Source organism: Oryx dammah, unplaced genomic scaffold, assembly GCF_014754425.2.
Source record: "Oryx dammah isolate SB20612 unplaced genomic scaffold, SCBI_Odam_1.1 HiC_scaffold_23, whole genome shotgun sequence".
Lineage (NCBI taxonomy): Eukaryota > Metazoa > Chordata > Mammalia > Artiodactyla > Bovidae > Oryx > Oryx dammah.
This window is the reverse complement of record NW_024070207.1, coordinates 115,316,280-115,337,758: the sequence shown is the minus strand read 5'-3', so window position 1 is coordinate 115,337,758 and position 21,479 is coordinate 115,316,280. Positions and strand designations below refer to the sequence as shown.

General features: G+C 42.9%; 1 protein-coding gene across 3 annotated transcripts in view; it reads right to left on the bottom strand.

Moving 5' to 3' along the window:
• Nucleotides 1-17,866, bottom strand: part of PHKA2 (phosphorylase kinase regulatory subunit alpha 2) — a 92,915-nt gene extending 75,049 nt beyond the window's left edge. For all 3 annotated transcript variants that reach the window (XM_040266536.1, XM_040266537.1, XM_040266538.1), the window contains exons 1-2: nt 17,803-17,866; nt 17,193-17,382 (exon numbers count right to left, since the gene is read on the bottom strand). In XM_040266536.1, coding sequence (XP_040122470.1) covers nt 17,193-17,270 — 78 coding nt within the window. In that variant the 5' untranslated portion in view covers nt 17,271-17,382; nt 17,803-17,866. The remainder of the gene's footprint in view (nt 1-17,192; nt 17,383-17,802) is intronic.
• Nucleotides 17,867-21,479: the final 3,613 nt, after the last annotated feature.

Sequence of the window (21,479 nt, the reverse complement as noted above, 5' to 3'; positions counted from 1 at the left end):
ACATTTCTCCAAAGAAGACATACAGATGATCAATAGGCACATGAAAAGATACTCAACATTGCTACTTATTAGAGAAATGCAAAATTAAAACTATGATGAGGTATCGCCTCACACCAATCAGAATGGCCATCACTAAAATGTCTACAAACAACAAATGCTGGAGAGGATGTGGAGAAACGGGAACTATCCTGCACTGTTGGTGGAATGTGGACTGGTGCAGTCACTACAGCGAACAGCATGGAGCTTACTTAAAAAGTAGAAATACAGTTACCAAATGATGCAGCAATCCCACCCCTGAGCATAGATCCAGAGAATACTATAGTTTGAAAAGGTACATGCACCCTAATGTTCACAGCAACATTATTTACAATAGCCAAGACGTGAACTCAACCTCAACGTCCACCATTAGAGGAATGGATAAAGAAGATGTGGTATACACACGCACACACTACATAAACACACAGTGGAATACTACTCAGCCATTAAAAAAGAATGAAATAATGCCCTCTGCAGCAACATGGATGCAACTAGTGATTATCATACTAAGTGAAGTAAGTCAAAGATAAATACCATATATCACTTATATGTGGAATCTGAAACACGATACAAATGAACTTATTCACAAAACAGAAATAGACTCTCAGACATAGAAAACTAATTTTTGGTTACCAAAGGGGAAAGAAAATTAAGATGGATAAATTAGGAATTTGGGATTACCAGATACAAACTTGTATATATAAAATAGATAAACGACAAGGTCCTGCTGTGTAGCACAGGAAACTATATGCAACATCCTATAATAGGCCATAATGGAAAAGTATATAATAATCACTTTGCTTATACCAGAAACACAACATTGTAAATCAAGTACACTTCAGTAAATAAATAAAAATCTAAAATATTAGAAAAAATAATGTCAAAACTAAGTGTTGACAGGGACATAGAGCCACTTGAATCCTCAGACATTGTTGGTGGGAGTGCAAAACAGTGCTGCCAGTCTAGCTATGTGATCTTGGGCAAATTACTTAACTTCTGTGATCTCTGGTTCCCTTTTGTATAAAAAGGAAGGTTCAAAGCAGATTGGAGAGCATGGGTTCGTGTCCCCTCAAGCGCTATACAGGAATAACCTGTTCTAACGGAAACACTGTAGCCTCTGCCTGTCCAGTACCTCTTCCTTTTTCTGGTACTGGAAAATTTTCCCTGCTGTGACTGTGTGGTTTGGGGGCGGGGTGTGTGCTGATTCCATTATTGCCTGACCCCTGGCCATGACCCCAGCCGCAGGGAAAGACATGTGACCCAGCCTGGCCAATCTAGGCACAATTCAGGGATTTGCACATGACTCGGGCTGGACCAACTGAGAGCCATTCTCAGTCAGGACTCTCTCAGGGGCCATTATAGAAAAAAGCTCTTTCTGCAGATGACACCAATCTGAAAGGATAAATCTGGAGCTGCCAAGGGACCACCTCTGCCACCACTTAGGAGAGCCTGCCAGAGAATAAAGGCCACTCTGAGTGAAACGGGGTCAAGTAATGCAAAGAGATATATTTGATCATTTGAGCTCCTGAATCCAGCCATGCCTGAATCTAGAACAGTCCCTTGGACTTTTCAGTTATTTGAGCAATCAATTCTCTTTCATGCTTAAAGGTCATTTAAGGTGGGTGTGTCACTTACATCTGAAAGAATCCTGACAGATACAACTGTGAATTCTTATTAAATGGCCATGGTGAACTAGATACTGTAAAAAAAACATTTGATGCCATTAAAGAAATCTAAGATTGAGGCAATATTAAGGCAAAATACACAAGACACAAGCTAGATGGTAGCATCGAACTACTTAAATTAACATGTTCAATTTCTAGCTGGAGGGCACAGAGATGAACGCACAAAGAGGATAGACTCCTTCTTTCAACCCCTCCATCCTAAAAGAAAATCGGAGTAGCTCCTTACTGATCTCTCTGCCTCTAGTACTGGTTCCTTCCAACCCATCCTCCACAAAGGGAGGTCACAGAAAGACCTAGAATCTCAAGACTTCATTGCTCTGCTCAGAATTCTCCAACCCACAGGACAGAACACCCAGATATAAATCCATGCACCTATGGTTAATTAATATATGACAAAGGAGGCAAGACTACACAATGTTCAACAAATGGTGCTGGGAAAACTGGATAGCTACATGTAAAAAAGAATGAAATTAGATCATTCTTTAACACCACACACAAAAATAAGCTCAGAATGGATTAAACACCTAAATGTGAAATCAGACACATTAAGACTCCTAAAGGAAAACATGGGCAGAACACTCTGACATAAATCATATCAGTACCTTTTTTCAAGCCATCACCTAGAATAACGGAAATAAAAACAAATGGGACCTACCTAAACTCAAAAGCTTTTGCACAGCAAAGGAAACAATAAACAAAATGAAAAGACCACTCACAGATTGGAAGAAAGTATTTGCAAATGATGTGACCAAAAAGGGATTAGTCTCCAAAATTTGCAAACAGCTCATGACACTTAATAGCATTAAAACAAACAACCCAATCAAAAAAATAGGCAGAAGACCTAAACAGACATTTATCCAAAGAGGATATACAAATGACCAAGAGGCACATGAAAAGATGTTCAACATTGCTAATTATTAGAGAAATACAAATCAAAACTACAATGAGATATCAGCTCACACCAGCCAGAATGGCTATCAAAAAATCCACAAATAATAAATGCTGGAGAGGATGTGGAGAACAGAGAACCCTCCCACACTGTTGGTGGGAAGTGAAACTGGAGCAGCCACTTATGAAGAACAGTATGAATAGAGCTACCATTGACCCTGCAATCCCACTCCTGAGCTTGTATCCAGAGAAAAACATGATCCAAAAAGATACATGTACTCCAGTGTTCATTGCAGCACTGTTTACAATGGCCAAGACATGAAAGCAACCTAAATGTCCATCAACAGGATGGATAAGATGTGGTACATATACACAATGGAATATTACTCAGCCATTAAAAAGAACGAAATAATGCCATTTGCAGCAACATGGATGGACCTAGAGAGTGTCACACTGACGGAAGTTAAGTCAGAGAAGGACATCCTTTATATGTGGAATCTACAAAGAAAGGATATAAAAGAATTTACTTACAAAACAGAAAGACTCACAGACTCTGAGAATGAACTTACGGTTGCCTGTGCTAATGTGCTAAGTCGCCTCAGCTGTGTCTGACTCTCCGTGACCCCATGGACTGTAGCCCGCCAGGCTCCTCTGTCCATGGGATTCTCTAGGCAAGAATACCGGAGTGGGTTGCCATGCCCTTCTCCAGAGGATCTTCCTGACCCAGGAATCGAACCCAAGTTTCCTGTGGCTCCTACATCGAAGGCAGATTCTTTACCACTGGGCCTGTACACACTGCTACATTAAAATGGACAACAACAAGGACCTACTGTATAGCACATGAAACTCTGCTCAATGTTATGTGGCAGTCTGGATGGGAAGGGAGTTTCAGAGAGAATGGATACATGTATATATATGGCTGAGTCCCTTCACTGTTTACCTGAAACTCTCAACATTGTTAGCTGGCTTATACTCCAATACAAAATAAAAAGTCAAAAAACAGAACCCGAACAAGAATTCTCCAACCCAATGATAAAATCAAAGTCCCTCAGTCCATACAAGGCTCTTCCTCTCACATAGCCTCACTACCCATACCGCCTTCCCTAGTCCCCCAGAAAACCTGAATTAATATTTCCTGCACGTGCTCTGTGCTCGCACTTCTGGGCCTGTGCACACACTCTTCTTTCCACCTGTAATGCCCTCTAGCAAACACCTCTCCTTCATATACTCCCTCCTCCATGAAGCCTTCCTGAAGCTCCCTTTCCTATGCTCCAAGGGACAGAGGTCAGAGGCCTCCAAGCTAACTCCTACCCTTGGTCCTCTTTCCTTTGGATTAAGAATTGCTATGTTCATGCCACCACCTTGCTCGGTTCCAAGGGAGGAATACATTGTTTAACAATTCAAACAAAATACTTAAAAGAAGCCAGGATAAATGTTGAAAACACATGATTACTTGTTCCTCCCACCCTTCCCCATCGCCCCTATGCTAGTAAGGCAAAACAGAATGTGAGAATTTCTACTACAAAAACTGGTTAAATTCACTTAGTGTATGGGAATTTTGTTCTAGCAACTGCTGCTTGAAATGTTAAAGGGGATGGGGAAGAGCAATGCCTTGGGCTTGTAAGTTTTAAGTAGGAATTATAATAGCATTTGTTCTAAAATGATCGCATCTATAATCGAGACTACTGGTTATGTGAGTAACCTTTATTTTTTCCTTTAGTTTAAAAGGTAGATTTTGCATAATTTGGTATGTAAACCTCAGGCTTTCAGAGAATAATGTTGACAACTTAAGCTCTGACATGCAGCAGGCTCATGTTTTACTTAGGGAGATCACAGGTGTGCAATTCTCACTTTCAAATCATGTCTTTTTCTAAATTGCTGATGAAATTTCCCCCTCTGGGTTTACAAATAATGCACAAGCTGCAAGCTGTCCTGGGCTGGTGCATTTTTATCATTTCCTATGACTGAATGATGGCTTATAGGCAAACAAGCTGGGTTGGAAGGCAAGTGTTACAGGAATCCACTTCATTCTAGCTTCATTCCAGAATCCAATACTCATCTTCAAACTTGCAAAATTCACAGAAACCATTCTGGGCCCCTTAGCTACAATTAAATGTGTAAATTACTTTACCACTCTTTAAGGAGATTTTAATCCTTTGCCTCTCTCGCCAATTCCTTAGCCTGAGGTGTTAGTCCTTAGCCTGATGTTGTGGAAACTTACAGAACAGATCCAAACTCAAGGGCTGTGAGAATCCTCCTGGCTACACCTAAATCAGAGGTGTCAAAGGATGATTGGGTGCCACGCTAGCATCCTTTCACCTGAACAGGAAAACTGCAAATGTCCCTATTTGCTATTTTCAATAAGACTTTATTCTATTAGGCTCAGGCTACCCTGGTGGCTCAATGGCAAAGAATCCTCCTGCCAATACAAGAGACATGGGTTCCAGTCCTGGGTCTGGAAGATCCCCTAGGGAAGGGAATGGCAACCCACTCCAGGATTCTTGCCTGGAGAATCCAATGGACAGAGGAGCCTGGTGGGCTATGGTCCATGGGGTCACAAAGAATCAGACATGACTGAGGAACTAAACAATAAAATGGGTTGAGAGCATGGTGGCACCACACACGTTCCTCTGCCTCTGGGCTCTCCAGCATGTCGGTCAGGAGTCCACAGATGGGCTTTGTTAGGGCACAAAGCTAGAGGTCCTCGAGACTCCTGGAATTTTTTTTCCTAGAACTTTTTTGTGAGCATTCTTCCCAGAAGATATTCAGCCATCATTAAATTCTCAAATGGGTCTGTAACCATTCTGATTAAGAACCACTTCTCTAAATGTAATTTTATGAACATTAATTATGTTCTCCCCACCTATTATTTTGAGGCAGATGTGATATTTACTTCACTCTATTAGGGAATGCAACGTAATTTGGTATTCACAGCAATCTGGTGTGTCTTAAGTATTTATCTCCACTCTTTGGCCTATTTCCAACAAGACTGAGTACTTATCATGGGGCTGTCAGCTCAGAAAAAAGGATGACCTCGAAAAGGTCCCCTCATCTCCCTTAAAAGACGCTTGCTCCTTGGAAGAAAAGCTATGACAAACCTAGACGGCATATTAAAAAGCACACAGATTACTTTGCTGACAAAGGTCCGTATAGTCAATGCTATGATTTTTCCAGTAGTCATGTATGGATGTGACAGTTGGACGATAAAGAAGGCTGAGTAATGAAGAATTGATGCTTTTGAACTGTGGTGTTGGAGAAGACTCTTGAGAGTCCCTTGGACTGCAAAGAGATCCAACCAGTCCATCCTAAAGGAGATCAACCCTGAATATTCATTGGAAGGACTGATGCTGCAGCTTCAGTCACCTGATGCGAAGAGCTGACTCATTAGAAAAGACCCTGATGCTGGGAAAGATTGAAGGCAGGAGGAGAAGGGGATGACAGAGGACGAGATGGTTGGATGGCATCACTGACTCAATGGACATGAGTTTCAGCAAGCTCCGAGAGATGGTGAGGAACAGGGAGGCCTGGCGTGGTGCAGTACATGGGGTTGCAAAGAGTCGGATATGACTGAGCACCTGACAAACAACTCCCTTGGCTGAATTCTTCAACTGTGAAAGCAGACTGGGTGATCTCAGTAGATGCTCTTTTGGATCCCTGCAAAACTGGAAACATGGTCCTTTGCTTGAAAATGAACGTTCAAGGATTTTCACTGAAGTACTCAAATGTTTTTTATCTGTCAGTAAAATATTTAAAGGCTGTCCTGAAAAGAGCACACCAAAAGTCCTCCTCCTGACGCCCCTAAACAGAACTGAAGTGGGAGATGGCAGAAGGCAGGGCCTGGGATAATACCAGGAAGGGGAAAATGTTATCTATCAAGTGCTCCTTTCTCGAACTGACACACAGACCAGATAACCATCAGTCTGACTATGGACTAAAAGTGTCATTTCTGCCCCTTTTCAACTCAGTGCTGCCCAGAATGCTTGTGCGTGCCCTGGTCCACCACTATTCTCAATCCCATCGTGACTATTAAATAAATTCCTCCTAAACAAAACTAAGAACAACAGATGACAGGTTGCAGCAACTCTGGATGGTAGAGATCTGATTAATAACAACAGCAGTAGTTATTAACTGCACATACTACTGCCCATACTACAGCACACAGACTACATGGTAAGCATTTTATTTCATTCATTCATTCAGTCAAATGTTTTTAAAATCTCTACAAACCACCAGGTACTAAGGGCCAAGGGGCTTCCCTGGAGGCTCACTGGTAAAGAATTCACCTGCCAATGCAAGAGACACAGGTTCGATCCCTGGGTCGGGAAGATCCCCTGGAGGAGGACACGGCAACCTACACCAGTATTCTTGCGTGAAAAATTCCACGTACAGAGGAGCCTGGAGGGCAGTCAGATATGACTGAGCACACATGCACATGCTAAGTGCTAAGAATAAAATGGTAATTTAAAAGAAATCCTTGGTTCTGTGCAGTGGACTTTATAGTCTAGTGGAAATTCATTCATTTTGAGTCACACAAGTAAATGTAAAATTCCAACTCAGTTAAGTGCAGCAAAGGGGATGTGTGTCATGCTGTGAAGGTGTCATGGAGGGAGGGCTTCCCCTGAGGAGCCGAGGTAGAAGGGAGGTTAAGATGTTACCCAGAGTGAGGGTCAGCAGGAGGGCACACCTGCTTTGAAGACGACCACTTTGGCTGCAGTCTGGAGAAAAACTAGGAGGGGACTGAGAGTGGCTGCAGAGAGAAGACAGGTGGGGAAGCTAGTACAGGGATAGAATGTGGCAAGGCTGGTGGCTTAACGTGGAGGGTGGTGATGGTAGAGCGGAGCAGAAGCAGCTGATGGAGTCGAGAGAGAATCAGCTGAGCTTGGTGATGAAGTAGATACAGGCCGGAAAGGAAAAAAGGGGTCAAAAAGACTCCTGGGTGGCTGACTCAAGGCTCCACATGAGTGGTGGTATCCAGACATATCGGGAAAGATCAAGAGTTTGCTGTTGGGCATAAGACATGGGGGGTGGTTTTCTTTCATTTCTCCCCTCCTGGTATGGCTCTTGATAAAGCAGCCAAGTTTTTAAGTCAGCTGAGCCAGCTGTTAACCCTTTACCAGCACACCTCTGGTGGTGAGAGAAGCTGGAGAGCTAGGCTACAGCTAGACTGCAACGTTTGGAAGAACACTATATTGTATTCTAGGAGTTATGAAAGCCATGGGAAGGATTTAGGCAGGAGAGTAGTGCAATCTGGTGCCTGATATAAGGATGCTTACTCCTGGGGACGAGGGGCCAAGAGTGGAAGCAAGGAGCAACTGCTAGGCTAGAGGGGCAGTGCAGGTAAGAGATGATGGTGGCCTGGACTAGGGTAGGGGCAGTGGACAGTCACAGAAGTGGATGGAGCTGAGACAGACTTTGGTGATCCAACTCCTCAGTACATTCTCTCACTTTTCGGTGGGGCAAGAGGGAACAGGAATCCATGTTGACTCTCAGGCTACCCCTGCTGCTGCTGAGTCACTTCAGTCATGTCCCACTCTGTGTGACCCCATAGACGGCAGCCCATCAGGCTCCGCCATCCCTGGGATTCTCCAGACAAGAACACTGGAGTGGGCTGCCATTTCCTTCTCCAATCCATGCAAGTGAAAAGGGAAAGTGAAGTCGCTCAGTCATGTCCAACTCTTTGCAATCCCATGAATCGCAGCACGCCAGGCCTCCCTGTCCATCTCCAACTCCCGGAGTTCACTCAAACTCACATCCATCGAGTCCGTGATGCCATCCAGCCATCTCATCCTCTGTCGTCCCCTTCTCCTCCTGCCCCCAATCCCTCCCAGCATCAGACTATGTTTATTAATATAGCCTTAATTTTTACAATATAATAAGATCTCAAACACATAGGAAAGCAGTGTAATCAATACCCACCACTCAGACCCAACAAAGGAAAGCATTCCACCATAATACCAGATTACTTTCTTTTTAAAAAATAAAATGTTATAGATAAAGTTGAAGCCTTTTTTTCCTTTTTTAATGTGGTATTACATTAATAGATTTTCTTAAGCTTCCTTGTATTACTAAGATAATCTTTACTTGCTTATGATCTATTTTTAATACATTGTTGGCTTCACTGTATTATTACCTTATACTTTACATCAATCTTCATAAGTGAATTTCCTCCATTAATAATATTTCATAAATATTATGTCTTATTTGACTATGGTATCTTGGGATATTGGCCACATAAAAGGAGTTGGCAGTTATTCCTCTTTATCTTTTATCTCAAACAGTTCATTTCAGATAGGGGTTATTTGCTAATCTCTTGCTCCTCTCTCACTACACTGTACTCACCACACAAAAACCCCATCTCTGGCTAAATGTGACTCTGCCTGCCACTTATGTTTCTTATGGAAGTGCTCAAATTTTCTATGTCCTAATTATTTCTCTGCTTTATCTATAAAGCAGTATCAGAGAAAGTAATTTTAAAATTCCCACTATGTTTATGGATTTGTTAGCAGTTAGGTCAAGTTTTGCTTTATATATTTTGAAACTATTGATATGTTGTTAATATTCTGTGTGTTTAAAATTGCTTTCTTGGTGAACTATCCATTTATCATCTAGTAATACAACACTTCTGAATTCCTAATAGAATTATTTTAAATTTCAAAGTCTCTGCTTGTTAGTATAAAATTACACAAACTTGTTTTTGGTTAGCATTTGTATAGTATATCCTGCCTCACTAATTATATATTTAACCTTTAAGTATCCCCCGTTTTAAGTTTGTCTCAAATCACATATATTTACAACTTTTTAAAAATTAATTTCTATTATCTGGCTAATTCAAAAATTAACATTTATTGAGATTACTATTATAGACTTATTTTCATCTTCCTATTTCGTCCTTTGTGCTTTTTAAAAAAATTCCCTCACTCCCCAAGAACCCCTCACTGGAGAAGGGAAAGGCTACCCACTCCAGTATTCTGGCCTGGAGAATTCCATGGACTACAGCTGGACACACAGAGTCGGACACAACTGAACAACTTTCACTCACTCACTCACTCACTCACTCCCCAAGCACCCTTTTCATTCCTTCTCCCGGAGTGATCAAATTTTCTTTATTCTATTATTTTTAATTTTTTTCAGGTTTTCTTTTTAATTAATTTATTTTAATGGGAGGCTAATTACTTTACAATATTGTAGTGGTTTTGCCAAACATCGACATGAATCAGCCACAGGCGTACATGTGTTCCCCACCCTGACCCTCCCTCCCACCTCCCTCCCCATCCCATCCCCCAGGGTCATCCCAGTGCACCAGCCCTGAGCACCCTGTCTCATGCATCGAACCTGGACTGGCAATCTGCTTCACATATGATAATATACACATTTCAATGCTACCCTCTCAAATCATCCCACCCTCGCCTTCTCTCACAGAGTCCAAAAGACTGTGTCTCTTTTGCTGTCTTGCATATAGGGTTATCGTTACCATCTTTCTAAACTCCATATATATGCATTAGTATACTGTATTGGTGTTTTTCTGACTTACTTCACTCTATATAATAGCCTCCAGTTTCATCCACCTCATTAGATCTGATTCAAATGCATTCTTTTTTAATGGCTGAGTAATATTCCATCGTGTATATGTACCACAGCTTTCTTATCATCTGCTGCTGGACATCTAGGTTGCTTCCATGTCCTGGATGTCATAAACAGTGCTGTGATGAACATTGGGGTACACATGTCTCTTTCAATTCTGGTTTCCTTGATGTGTATGCCCAGCAGTGGGATTGCTGGGTTGTATGGCAGTTCTATTTCCAGGTTTTAAGGAATCTCCATACTGTTCTCCAGAGTGGCTGTACCAGTTTGCATTCACACCAACAGTGTAAGAGGGTTCCCTTTTCTCCACACCCTCTCCAGCATTTATTGTTTGCAGACTTTTTGATAGCAGCCATTCTGACTGGCGTGAGATGGTACCTCATTGTGGTTTTGATTTGTATTTCTCTGATAATGAGTGATATTGAACATCTTTTCCTGTGTTTGTTAGCCATCTGTACGGCTTCTTTGGAGAAATGTCTGTTTAGTTCTTTGGCCCATTTTTTGATTGGGTTGTTTATTTTTCTGGAATTGAGCTGCATGAGCTGCTTGTGTATTTTGGAGATTCTTTGTCAGTTGCTTCATTTGCTATTATTTTCTCCCATTCTGAAGGCTGTCTTTTTGTTTCCTTCATTGTGCAAAAGCTTTTAAGTTTAATTAGGTCCCATTTGTTTATTTTTGCTTTTATTTTCATTACTCTGGGAGGTGGGTCATAGAGGATGCTGCTGTGATTTACGTCAGAGAGTGTTTTGCCTATATTTTCCTCCAGGAGCTTTATAGTTTCTGGTCTTACGTTTAGATCTTTAACCCATTTTGAGTTTATTTTTGTGTATGGTGTTAGAAAGTGTTCTAGTTTCATTCTTTTACAGGTGGTTGATCAGTTTTCCCAGCACCACTTGTTAGAGAGACTGTATTTTCTCCATTGTATATTCTTGCCTCCTTTGTCAAAGATAAGATGTCCATAGGTGTGTGGATTTATCCTTGGGCTATTTTGTTCCATTGATGTATATTTCTGTCTTTGTGCCAGTACCACACTGTCTTGATGACTGTAGCTTTGCGGTATAGTCTGAAGTCAGGCAGGTTGATTCCTCCAGTTCCATTCTTCTTTCTCAAGATTGCTTTGGCTATTTGAGGTTTTTTGTATTTCCATACATATTGTGAAATTATTTGTTCTAGTTCTCTGAAAAATACTGTTGGTAGCTTGATAGTCTCCCATTAAACTTATGTTTTCCACTTAATTTTAATGTTAAGACTTAAATATAACCTCTTGACTCAAAATATATAAAACTTCTACCTTCCTTTTAACATAAGGGCCTTAAAATGCTTTAACTCCAGTTTCCTCCCATTCTTCTGCCATGTTATTTCCCAGTATTTAATTATATCTTCTTTCAACCTTCCCTCAAATTAGTCTTTATTGTGATTACAATTTGTTCCATACTCCATGTTTTAGTTATCCTATTCTCATTTTAAATTCTATTATGACTAGATAGCAACACTTACTGTCCTGCTCTCTTGTCTGCTTTTTATACAAAATTATCTGCAGTTACAGTGAACAGTGCCTTGATCATTCTTTTTCTTTTTTTAAATATCTACTTATTTATTTGGCTGTTCTCAATCTTACTTGTGGCATGTGGGATCTAGTTCCCCAATCAGGGATCAAAATCGGACCCCCTGCATTGGGAACGTAGACTTTTAGCCACTGGACCACCAGGGAAGTCTCTATTTTTCTTTCCAATCCATATTCTTTTATTACCACTCTGTACTTAACACTTTTATGAATGAGCCTTCAAATAGAGCTGATAATTGAAAAAATGTACAAAGTTAGTATTTCTTCTCAGGGTCAAAATAAATCTAGGAATTTTTAAAGATTTTTTAAGTCAACAAATACTTAAAAGATACTTTGAATACTTTGGAGATAACTTCTTCAGTTCAGTTGCTCAGTCACGTCCAACTCTTTGTGACCCCATGGACTGCAGCATGCCAGGCTTCCCTGTCCATCACCAACTCCTGGAGCTTACTCAAAACTCATGTCCATAGAGTTGGCAATGCCATCCAACCATCTCATCCTTTGTCATCCCCTTCTCCTCCTGTCTTCAATCTTTTCCAGCATCAGGGTCTTTTCAAATGAGTCAGTTCTTCGCATCAGGTGGCCAAAGTATTGGAGTTTCAGCTTCAGCATCAGTCCTTCCAGTGAATATTCAGGACTGATTTCCTTTAGGATGGACTGGTTTGATCTCCTTGCATCCAAGGGACTTCAAGGAGTATCTAAGCAGGTACTCCTTAAAGTTTATATTAATACTTTCAGTACATTCAAAACCAGTCGTGCAAAAGGACCCTTTTATACACATAGCTCTTTCCTTCTTTGCCTTAAATATTCTTTCACAGACACAGGAAAAGGAAATTAGTTGATATGCCAGATGACATAAACAAAGTATTATCTCAAACTAAAGAATAATTATGAGTTCAATATATTTAATGTTAAGTGATTTCTAATAAGTGAAATCAAAGTAAATTGATCTCAATTTAAAAAGCTCAACATCACTAATCAGAGAAATGCAAATCAAAGCCACAATGAGATACGACCTCACACCTGTCAGAATGGCTAACATAAAAAAGAACACAAATACCAAATGTTGGCAAGGATGTGGAGAAAAGAGAACCTTTGTTCACTGTTGGTGAGAATGTAAATTGGTGCAGCCACTGTGGAAAACAGTATAAAGGTTCCCTTAAAAAACGAGAAATAGAACTACCATATGATCCAGCAAGTCCACTTCTGGGTATATATCCAAAGAAAGGAAAAACAGTTAATTTAAAAAGATACATGCACTCCAATGTTCATAGCAGCATTATTTACAATAGACAAGATACCTAAGCAACGTAAGTGCTCAGCAACTGATGGATGAATAAAAAAGATGTGGTGTATACATACAATGGAATACTACTCGACCATAAAAAATAATGAATTCTGCCATTTGCAACAATGTGGATGGACCTAGAGGGTATTATTAGGCTTAGTGAAATAAGTCAGAAAGAGAAAGACAAATACTGTATTTTATCATTTATATGTGGAATCTAAAAAATAAGGCAAACAAATGAATAAAACAAAACAAACAGACTCAGATATAGAGAATAAATTAGTGATTATTAGTGGGGAGAGGGCAGAGGAGGGGCAAGATAGGGGTAGGGAATTAAGAGGTAAAAACTACTTTGTATGAGACAAACTACAAGGACATATTGTATAGCACAGGGAAATATAGCCCTTATTTTATAACTTTAAATGGAAAACAATAAAAATATTGCATCATGAAGTTATACACCTGAAAGTAATACCGTAAATCAGCTATATTAAAAAAAAAAAACATCAGAAACAGAGGCCAGCCTTGTATCAGCTGACAGTGAAAACTGCCTCATAAACATCTGCACCTTTCTGTAGAAGACAGCATAAACCTCTCCAGCATAAGCTTTAGAAACCACTCGTTTACAGTCCAGCTCATTTTTTTTTTTTTTTTCACTGTGGTAAAAACGTGCCTAACATGGGGCTTCCCTGGTGGTAAAGAATTCACTTGCAAATGCAAGACACATGAGTTCGATCCCTGATCCAGGAAGCTCCCACATGCGACTAAGCCCATGTGCCGCAACTATTAAGCCTGTGCTCTAGAGCCCACGAGCCCCAACTACTGAGCCTGCACGCCCTAGAGCCTGTGCTCCCCAACAAGAGAAGCCACCGAAATGAGAAGCCTGTGCACCACAACTAGAGAGTAGCACCACCTCTCCACAACCAGAGAAGAGCCCGTGCAGCAATGAAGACCTAGCATGCCAAAAATAATTTTTAAAATATGCGTAACATAAAATTGCTCTTTCATGTTTACTGACTGGATAGGCGACCTAAGATCACTCAGAAACGATGAGGCGGCCCTAAATGGGTTAGCACTCTACAGCTGTGAAGACTAGCTGTTGGGGTGGGATGGCTTCGAGGTGGGGGGAGGTGGCAAGCACTGTGGCTCCACACGTGCAACAGGAGTTCCAACAGAACTATACTTGGAGTGTTCTGGTTAATCAGGAAAGCTTGACTGTGCAGTCATGAGAAAAACAGGGCAAACATGAGTCTTCTCACCAACTACCCCCAAAATAAATACAACTAAAGGCTCAGACAACTGTTTTTTAATCATTAAAATGTTGGAGAGGAAAGTCCAATGCTACAGATTTGCTTTACTGGGAAGACAGTTCTTTTGCTCCTGAGGGAAGGTAAGCCTGGATCAATAGCTGAGTCATTAGGAAGGCTCAGAGCCTGCAGAAGGTATTTCATCACCAAGGACATAAAGGTACTTTTCATGTGCCTGGAGCACTGCTTCATGCCAAGGAACAAAACTGATGAGGTCTCTGTGCTTAAAGATCTCACAGAATCCAAGGGGAGACATAATTATGTTCAAAGACCAGCAAGCAATTAGTAGCTATATCAGGGCCCCCAGGAAAGGGAGCATCCTGGACCAGGGTGGTGAGGCAAGGACCTGTGGCCTGAATATGTGTGGCCTGTATCAAAATTAGGGCCTCTTGGGTGGTGCAGTGGTAAAGAATCCTCCTACCAATGCAGGAGACTTGGGTTTGATCCCTGGTCTGGAAGATCCCCTGGAGAAGGAAAATGCAACTCATTCCAGTATTCTTGCCTGGAGAATAACATGGGACAGAGGAGCCTGACAGGCTATATAGCCCCTGGGGTCGCAAAGAGTCGGACATGACTCAGGGACTAACAACAACAAAGAGTCGGACATGACTCAGGGACTAACAACAACGTATCAAAATTATACCACCACCAACAGCGCTGTTTACTAATGCTAAGTAGGTGGGGAGCACCCCACTCCAGTACTCTTGCCTGGAAAATCCCATGGAAGGAGGAGCCTGGTAGGCTGCAGTCCATGGGGTCATGAAGAGTCGGACACGACTGAGGGACTTCACTTCACTTTTCACTTTCATGCACTGGAGAAGGAAATGGCAACCCACTCCAGTGTTCTTGCCTGGAGAATCCCAGGGATGGGGAAGACTGGTGGGCTGCCATCTATGGGGTTGCACAGAGTCGGACACGACTGAAGTGACTTAGCAGCAGTAGGTGGGGAGAGCAGGTGACATACTGAGCACTAATCACAGGTGTTAATTATCCTCATTTTAGAGGTAAGGGCCTGGACTCAGATGAGAAATGGTTACACCTGTAGTTGAAGAAGGAGCTAGAGATTAAACCCAGGTATGACATAATCACCAAGATTGATCAGTTCTCCTTAAAGCTCCTTCACAGTAGTGAATGGCAAGGATTTTCAACTTGGATTTTTAAACCACTGTGTATAAGTAATTATAATCTACTTCAAAGAGTAAGGCAAAAAAAAAAAGTCACCCCCATTTGCTGGCCTACTTCTTCAGTTCTCAACCTGAACATCATCTCTTCCAGTACTCTTTCATGCTCCCCAAATGGGGCAAAGTCAAAGTGAAGTTGCTCAGTCGTATCTGACTCTTTGCAACCCCATGGACTGCAGCCTATCAGGCTCCTCAGTCCATGGGATTTTCCAGGCAACAGTACTGGAGTGGGTTGCCATTTCCTTCTCCAGGGGATCTTCCCAACCCAGGGATCAAACCCGGGTCTCCTGCATTGCGGGCAGACACTTTACCGTCTGAGCTACCAGGGAAGCTCACCTCAAATGGGGCAAGGTTCCCAAAATAAGAATCACAGTCCTTCATGTGCAATTTCAAAAGCCAATATGCTCTAAAAACTTGAAGTGTTTTCATAAGTTTTCAGCAAGCTCATTTGATGGCAAAACGCTGACCTGAATTGGTGTGAAACTGCTTTCCATATTTACTTTTCCTACTCAGTGATAATCTCCATATTCTGATGTGGAAAACAATAATGTGTTTGATTAAGGGTGCTGCCTAGATTTCATTGCAGTTACTAGGGAATATTCAATATATGTTTACCACCCCAAATCCAAACATTTCTGACTTGCAAACCACATCTGATGTCAAGAGTTTCAAACAAGGGACTGTGGACCTATCTCCTACACATGAATCTCACTGCACTACAAGTATCTACTCTTCTTTGTAGGCCCTGCACCAGAGTGCCTTGCACATAATAGGTACACAACAAATATTTCCTGAATGAAGAAACAAGCCTGTGAAATGGGCTATAGGGAAAAGGGTCAGTGCCTTGGGAGTGACCAGGCCTCTATCATGGAATGCCACTTCCTTCTCTGACATGGAAGTCCTATAAATAGTTGCTGTTGATTGAAGGCAAGCAATACAGCTGCTGTCTTCAGGAAGAATAAAAATAGTCCAGGGGTCTTACATGTTGGGCCACACATAACTTCAGCTGAGTAATACAAAACAGGAGATATTCAGACGTCAGACCACATGAGAAGCTTCACAGATCTCTTCCAGCTTGACCGAACACCTGCGTTTGGGTCTAACCCTGCTACCTGCAGTTACCTTTTTGGCCCACAGATTTCTCATCAGTAAAATGAGGGCAAGAGAGTAAGCCCTAAGGCCCTCGCAGGTGGGTCTCTAACAAGATAATTCAAGGGGCGAATAGCAGCCATCGCCACACAACCGGGAGTGGGATACACACCCCAGAATTTCTCTCCTCCCGTCTACTGTCGTCACAGTCCAGAGCTCACCATCCTCATTCAGTGTGCTGTCCAATCTACACACACCTCCTTCCATGCGAAAGAAGCTGAGTCCATGGAAAAAGACGCATTTTGTACCCAGGGCATCGAAAGGGCTCCTATCTTCGACCCCAAACAGTAGTCAAAGAATCCCGTGAAGTGTAGTCCGAAAGCCCTTCGGTCCCCTGACTCGGAAAGTGGACGAGGTGGGAATGGAGGTGAGGAGTAACCACTGGCTAGCAAAACTGGATTTAAAGAAAAAAAAAAAAAAAACCCTCATAACTGCAAAGTCTAAGGACACGAGAGGGGACTGAGTAGGAGAGTAAGTGCCTCGAGAGGGCAGTCCGGCGGGGTCCCTCCTTACCTGGTAACAGAGGATTGTTTGCTGCACCAGCCGCGCGTACCCGTCTAAACGGACCCCGGAATTGCTCCTGCTCCTCATCTCCGCGTTGCAAGGAGGCGGGTCACCCGGGCTGCGGCCGCCGAGCGGGCCTGGTTCCCAGTCACAGCCTCGGTCAGTTCTCGGGATGGAGCCCGGTGGTAAGAGGTAGGGACTTTAAAAACGACAGAACCAAAGTATGACTGGAAAGCCAGCCAGCTAGTTTTCTTACAGTAGAAAGGCGCGAAGGCGGAGATAGGGGCTGGCATTACGGCGACCCCCGCCTCCACCAGGCCCGACGCGCTCCCGACGCTCGCGGGTCCCTGGCAACCCCGCGGGAGAAGTAGGGAACTGGGTTCCGGGCGCGGGGCAGGAACGGTTTGCAGGCGGTCGCGAGGCGGCCTCGAGGCCGGCCATGAACTCTATCCTTCCCGCCCGCCGCAGCCCACTCACAGTCCCGCCCCTGGCCGCGCCCCCGCCGCGGAACCGAACCCCCGGAGTCCCGGCCCGCGGGGGAAGGAAAACGAAGTGGCCCGCGAGAGTAGCGGGGAACTTGGCTCCGGGGGGAACCAGTTTGCCTCTCTGAGCCCCTTACCTCGCCGCCAGCAGCCGGGGCTGTTGAAACAAGCCCTTCCGTCGCGGGCATCTGGAGGTCCCGGACCCGCCCCCTGGACCCGCCCCAGGCCCGCCTCCCGCTACGCCCCCGCGCGGAGCCGGGCCGGAGGCGCAGAACACCTCTAAAACGCTTGGACGGTGGCTCGCCCTGCCCTGAGATGAGCTCACAATCGCATCCCTGGCCCCGCCCTCTAACACCGCCTCCAGATCCGCCCGCGCTGCGGAGCAGCAAGCTGAGCGTTGGGGAGATAAAGAACTGGCTGCGGGCGGGCGACGAGGCTTCTCAAGCGGCCACAGGGAAGGCTCCTGGTGGGGAGAAATAGGCCCGCCCACCGCTGCTGCCTCGGCACCCCTCCGCAGGCCAGAAGAACAGCTCTGCCCTGGCACGTCTCTGCCCACGAGCGGAAGCAGACTAGTGGGACCCAGAGGGGAAAGGGGAAGGACAGACAGGGGCAGGGTAGGGTATCCCAGTTGCTCACCGCGCCTGCAGCCTCAACACTAGGCACCTGTGAGAAGCTCACCTGGCCTGAACTGCGGTCCACTTCAGGCCTACAACTTGAAACTTGGCATTCGTTTTTCGTGGCTGATAATTACCCACTGTTTTTACCATCTTCGGCCCACTATTCATTTTCTACCAAAATCTGGTCCCATAATCTGACAGTTCAGCTAATAGCCTTTCCTAAATTCCTTTGCTACTCTCCATGCATTTACTGTATGCTTGGTGGACAGGGAGGCCTGGCGTGCTTCAGTCCATGGGGTCGTAGAGAGTCAGACACGACTTAGCGACTGGACTGAACTGGCCCAATAGACCTCCTTCTCGCCTTTCTGAAGCCTCTTTTCTTTAACGGCCTGCTCAGTTCTTCTCTTATTAGTCATCCCCATACTCTTAATTCCCATTTTAGCAAGAGTTTAGGTCTTGGAATCTGTTCCAATTGAGTTCAAATTCCAGTTCTGCCATTTACAAGTGGTGTGAACTTTGGCATACTTTACCTGTTTGAAATTCAATGTTCTCATCTTTAAATGGGAATAATGATAGCACCTACCTCCTAGGGTGGCTTTGAACAAGAGGATGAATATAAAGCACTTAGCACCATACTGGCTCATAGAAAAGTACTTCATAAATCCTAGCTAGTTTAATCATCATTTGACAACAATGTATTGCCTTGTATTGTTTCCATGTGAGGCATGTTTTTCTAACTGGATGGTAAGTTACTCATTGAAACAGTCTTTGGTATCTCCCACTGTGCCTGGTACAGTGTTGAGCATGTAGTTATAGCTCAATTAGAATTGAATGAATGAATGAATGAAAGAAAATCAGTCATATTCAGCTGGGTCCCCTATGTATCATCCTTAACCCAAGTTCATTTTCGAAATTCCGTAACAAACTGTGTCTGAGCAACTGAACTGAACTGACTGAGCAACTAAACCGAACTGAAACTTGCCTCACTCAGCTAAAGCACCAAAGCAAGTAGCTCACTTTTTTCTTACTTGTTGTTATTCAGTCACTCAGTCATGTCCAACTTTTTGTGATGCCATGGACTGCAGCATGCCAGGCCTCCCTGCCCTTCACCATCTCCCAGAGCTTGCTCAAACTCACGTCCATTGAGTTGGTAATGCCATTCAACTATCTCAACTTCTGTCAACCCCTTTTCCTCCTGCCTTCAGTCTTTCCCAGCATCAGGGTCTTTTCTAATGAGTTAGCTCTTTACATCAGGTGGCCAAAGTATTAGAGCTTCAGCTTCAGCATCAGTCCTTCCAATGAATATTCAGGATTAATTTCCTTTAGGATTGACTGGTTTAATCTCCTTGCTCTCCAAGGGATTCTCAAGGGTCTTCTCCAACGCCACATTTGAAAAGTGTCAATTCTTCAGCACTCAGCCTTCTTTATGGTCCAACTCTCACATCCATATATGACGACTGGAAAAACCATAGCCTTGACTAGATGGACCTTTGTCAGCAAAGTGTGTCTGCTTTTTAATATGCTGTCTAGGTTTGTCATTGCTTTTCGTCCAAGGAGCAAGCATCTTTTAATTTCATGGCTTCAGTCACCATCTGCAGTGATTTTGGAGCCCAAGAAAATAAAGTGTGTCACTGTTGCCATTGGTTCCCCATCTATTTGCCATGAAGTGATGGGACCAGATGCCATGATCTTAGTTTTTTTTTTATCTTAGTTTTTTGAATGTTGAGTTTTCTTACTATTGGCTCTTAAATAATATAGCAATCCATGTGATGTGCCTCCATGAAGAATTTGCTATGGTCAACAACAAGGGGTAAATAAAACTAGACATTAAATTATCATCATGAAATCTCTTGGCATGTATGTTCCCTTATAAAACTCTTATGTATACTATATCTAAAAGTTGGAATCATTACTGCCTTTGTTCACATTGAGTTCTTCTTCAAGAGTCCATTTTGCCGCCACAGGGGAATATAACTGATGACCTTTATATATTACCTGTACATTTCCATCCAGTACAAAAACATTTTCAGTTTCTTGATCTCATTCTCTGTAAAATCTGCTACACACATACACCTCTTGGTGTATAGCCAGCCTGCATTCTTAGGCTTTGGTCTATGCTTTAATGTGGCTTTCCTGGTGGCTCAGTGGTAAACAATCCACCTGCAATGCAGGAGATGCGGGTTTGATCCCCAGGGATGGAAATGGCAACCTACTCCAGTATTCTTGCCTGGGAAATTCCATGCAAAAAAGAGCCTGGTGGGCTACAGTCCATGGGGTCACAAAGAGTTGGACATGACTGAGCACACATGCAGCAGCAGCAGCAGCATGCTTTAATGTATATCATCATATAAGCTGTATTTTTCAATAAGCTTGAAATTCAGGGATAAAACCAAAAAGAAGGAAGGCAACTACTCTTAAGCTTTTAAATTTCCAAGCAAATTTCAGTGATTCTTTTTGGACTAGAAGCTGTGCTATATAAAGACTAGACTCATATCTTAGTATTCTATGTTCCTGAGATATGAAACCTCCATATGTTGGTCCTTCTATTCATGAAGGCTTTCTCTGGTTGAGTCCCACTAGAAACTTGTTTCCAAGTCATTTCTCAAATGTTCACTAAGAATCAGATATGGAATGTGATGGGGTATGTTGTTCTTTCTGAAGCTGATTCATGGTCTTTACAAAGATGAAAACCCAAAACTGGACCTTGGGGTAGCACCATGTATAATTTCTCTGGCCCCAACCAGAGGGTCTGCCCATTGTCCTACCACAGGGGGCTGCTGCCAAGGAAGTTTCCAGAAAGCCACAAGTCAGTGTCCAAGGTGGAAACCAACAAATGTTTCTCCTGGAGGGTTTAGGTCTTTGACTCTAAAGAAAAGCACTCCATCTTAGACACTGAGGAGAAGGTCCATTCTGAATTAATTTGCTGAAAATAGCCAATTTGCCAAATTTAGTTATTTCTATGACAGTTTAATTTTAGTTGGCTGGAGATAATTTTGTTTTTTATCATAATATTTAAAAGAATGCTGAATATGTTTCTACTCTAGCTTCCTGCAGCTACTTTGAGAGGTAAAGAGAGAAACACCAGGGAGTATGAGATTTCTTCACAGTGGGGTATATATTTATAAACATACTTAAAAGAATATACTCTGGAAATAAAGTATTCAATGTTTGTCTGCCCCAACTTTTTGCTGCTGTAC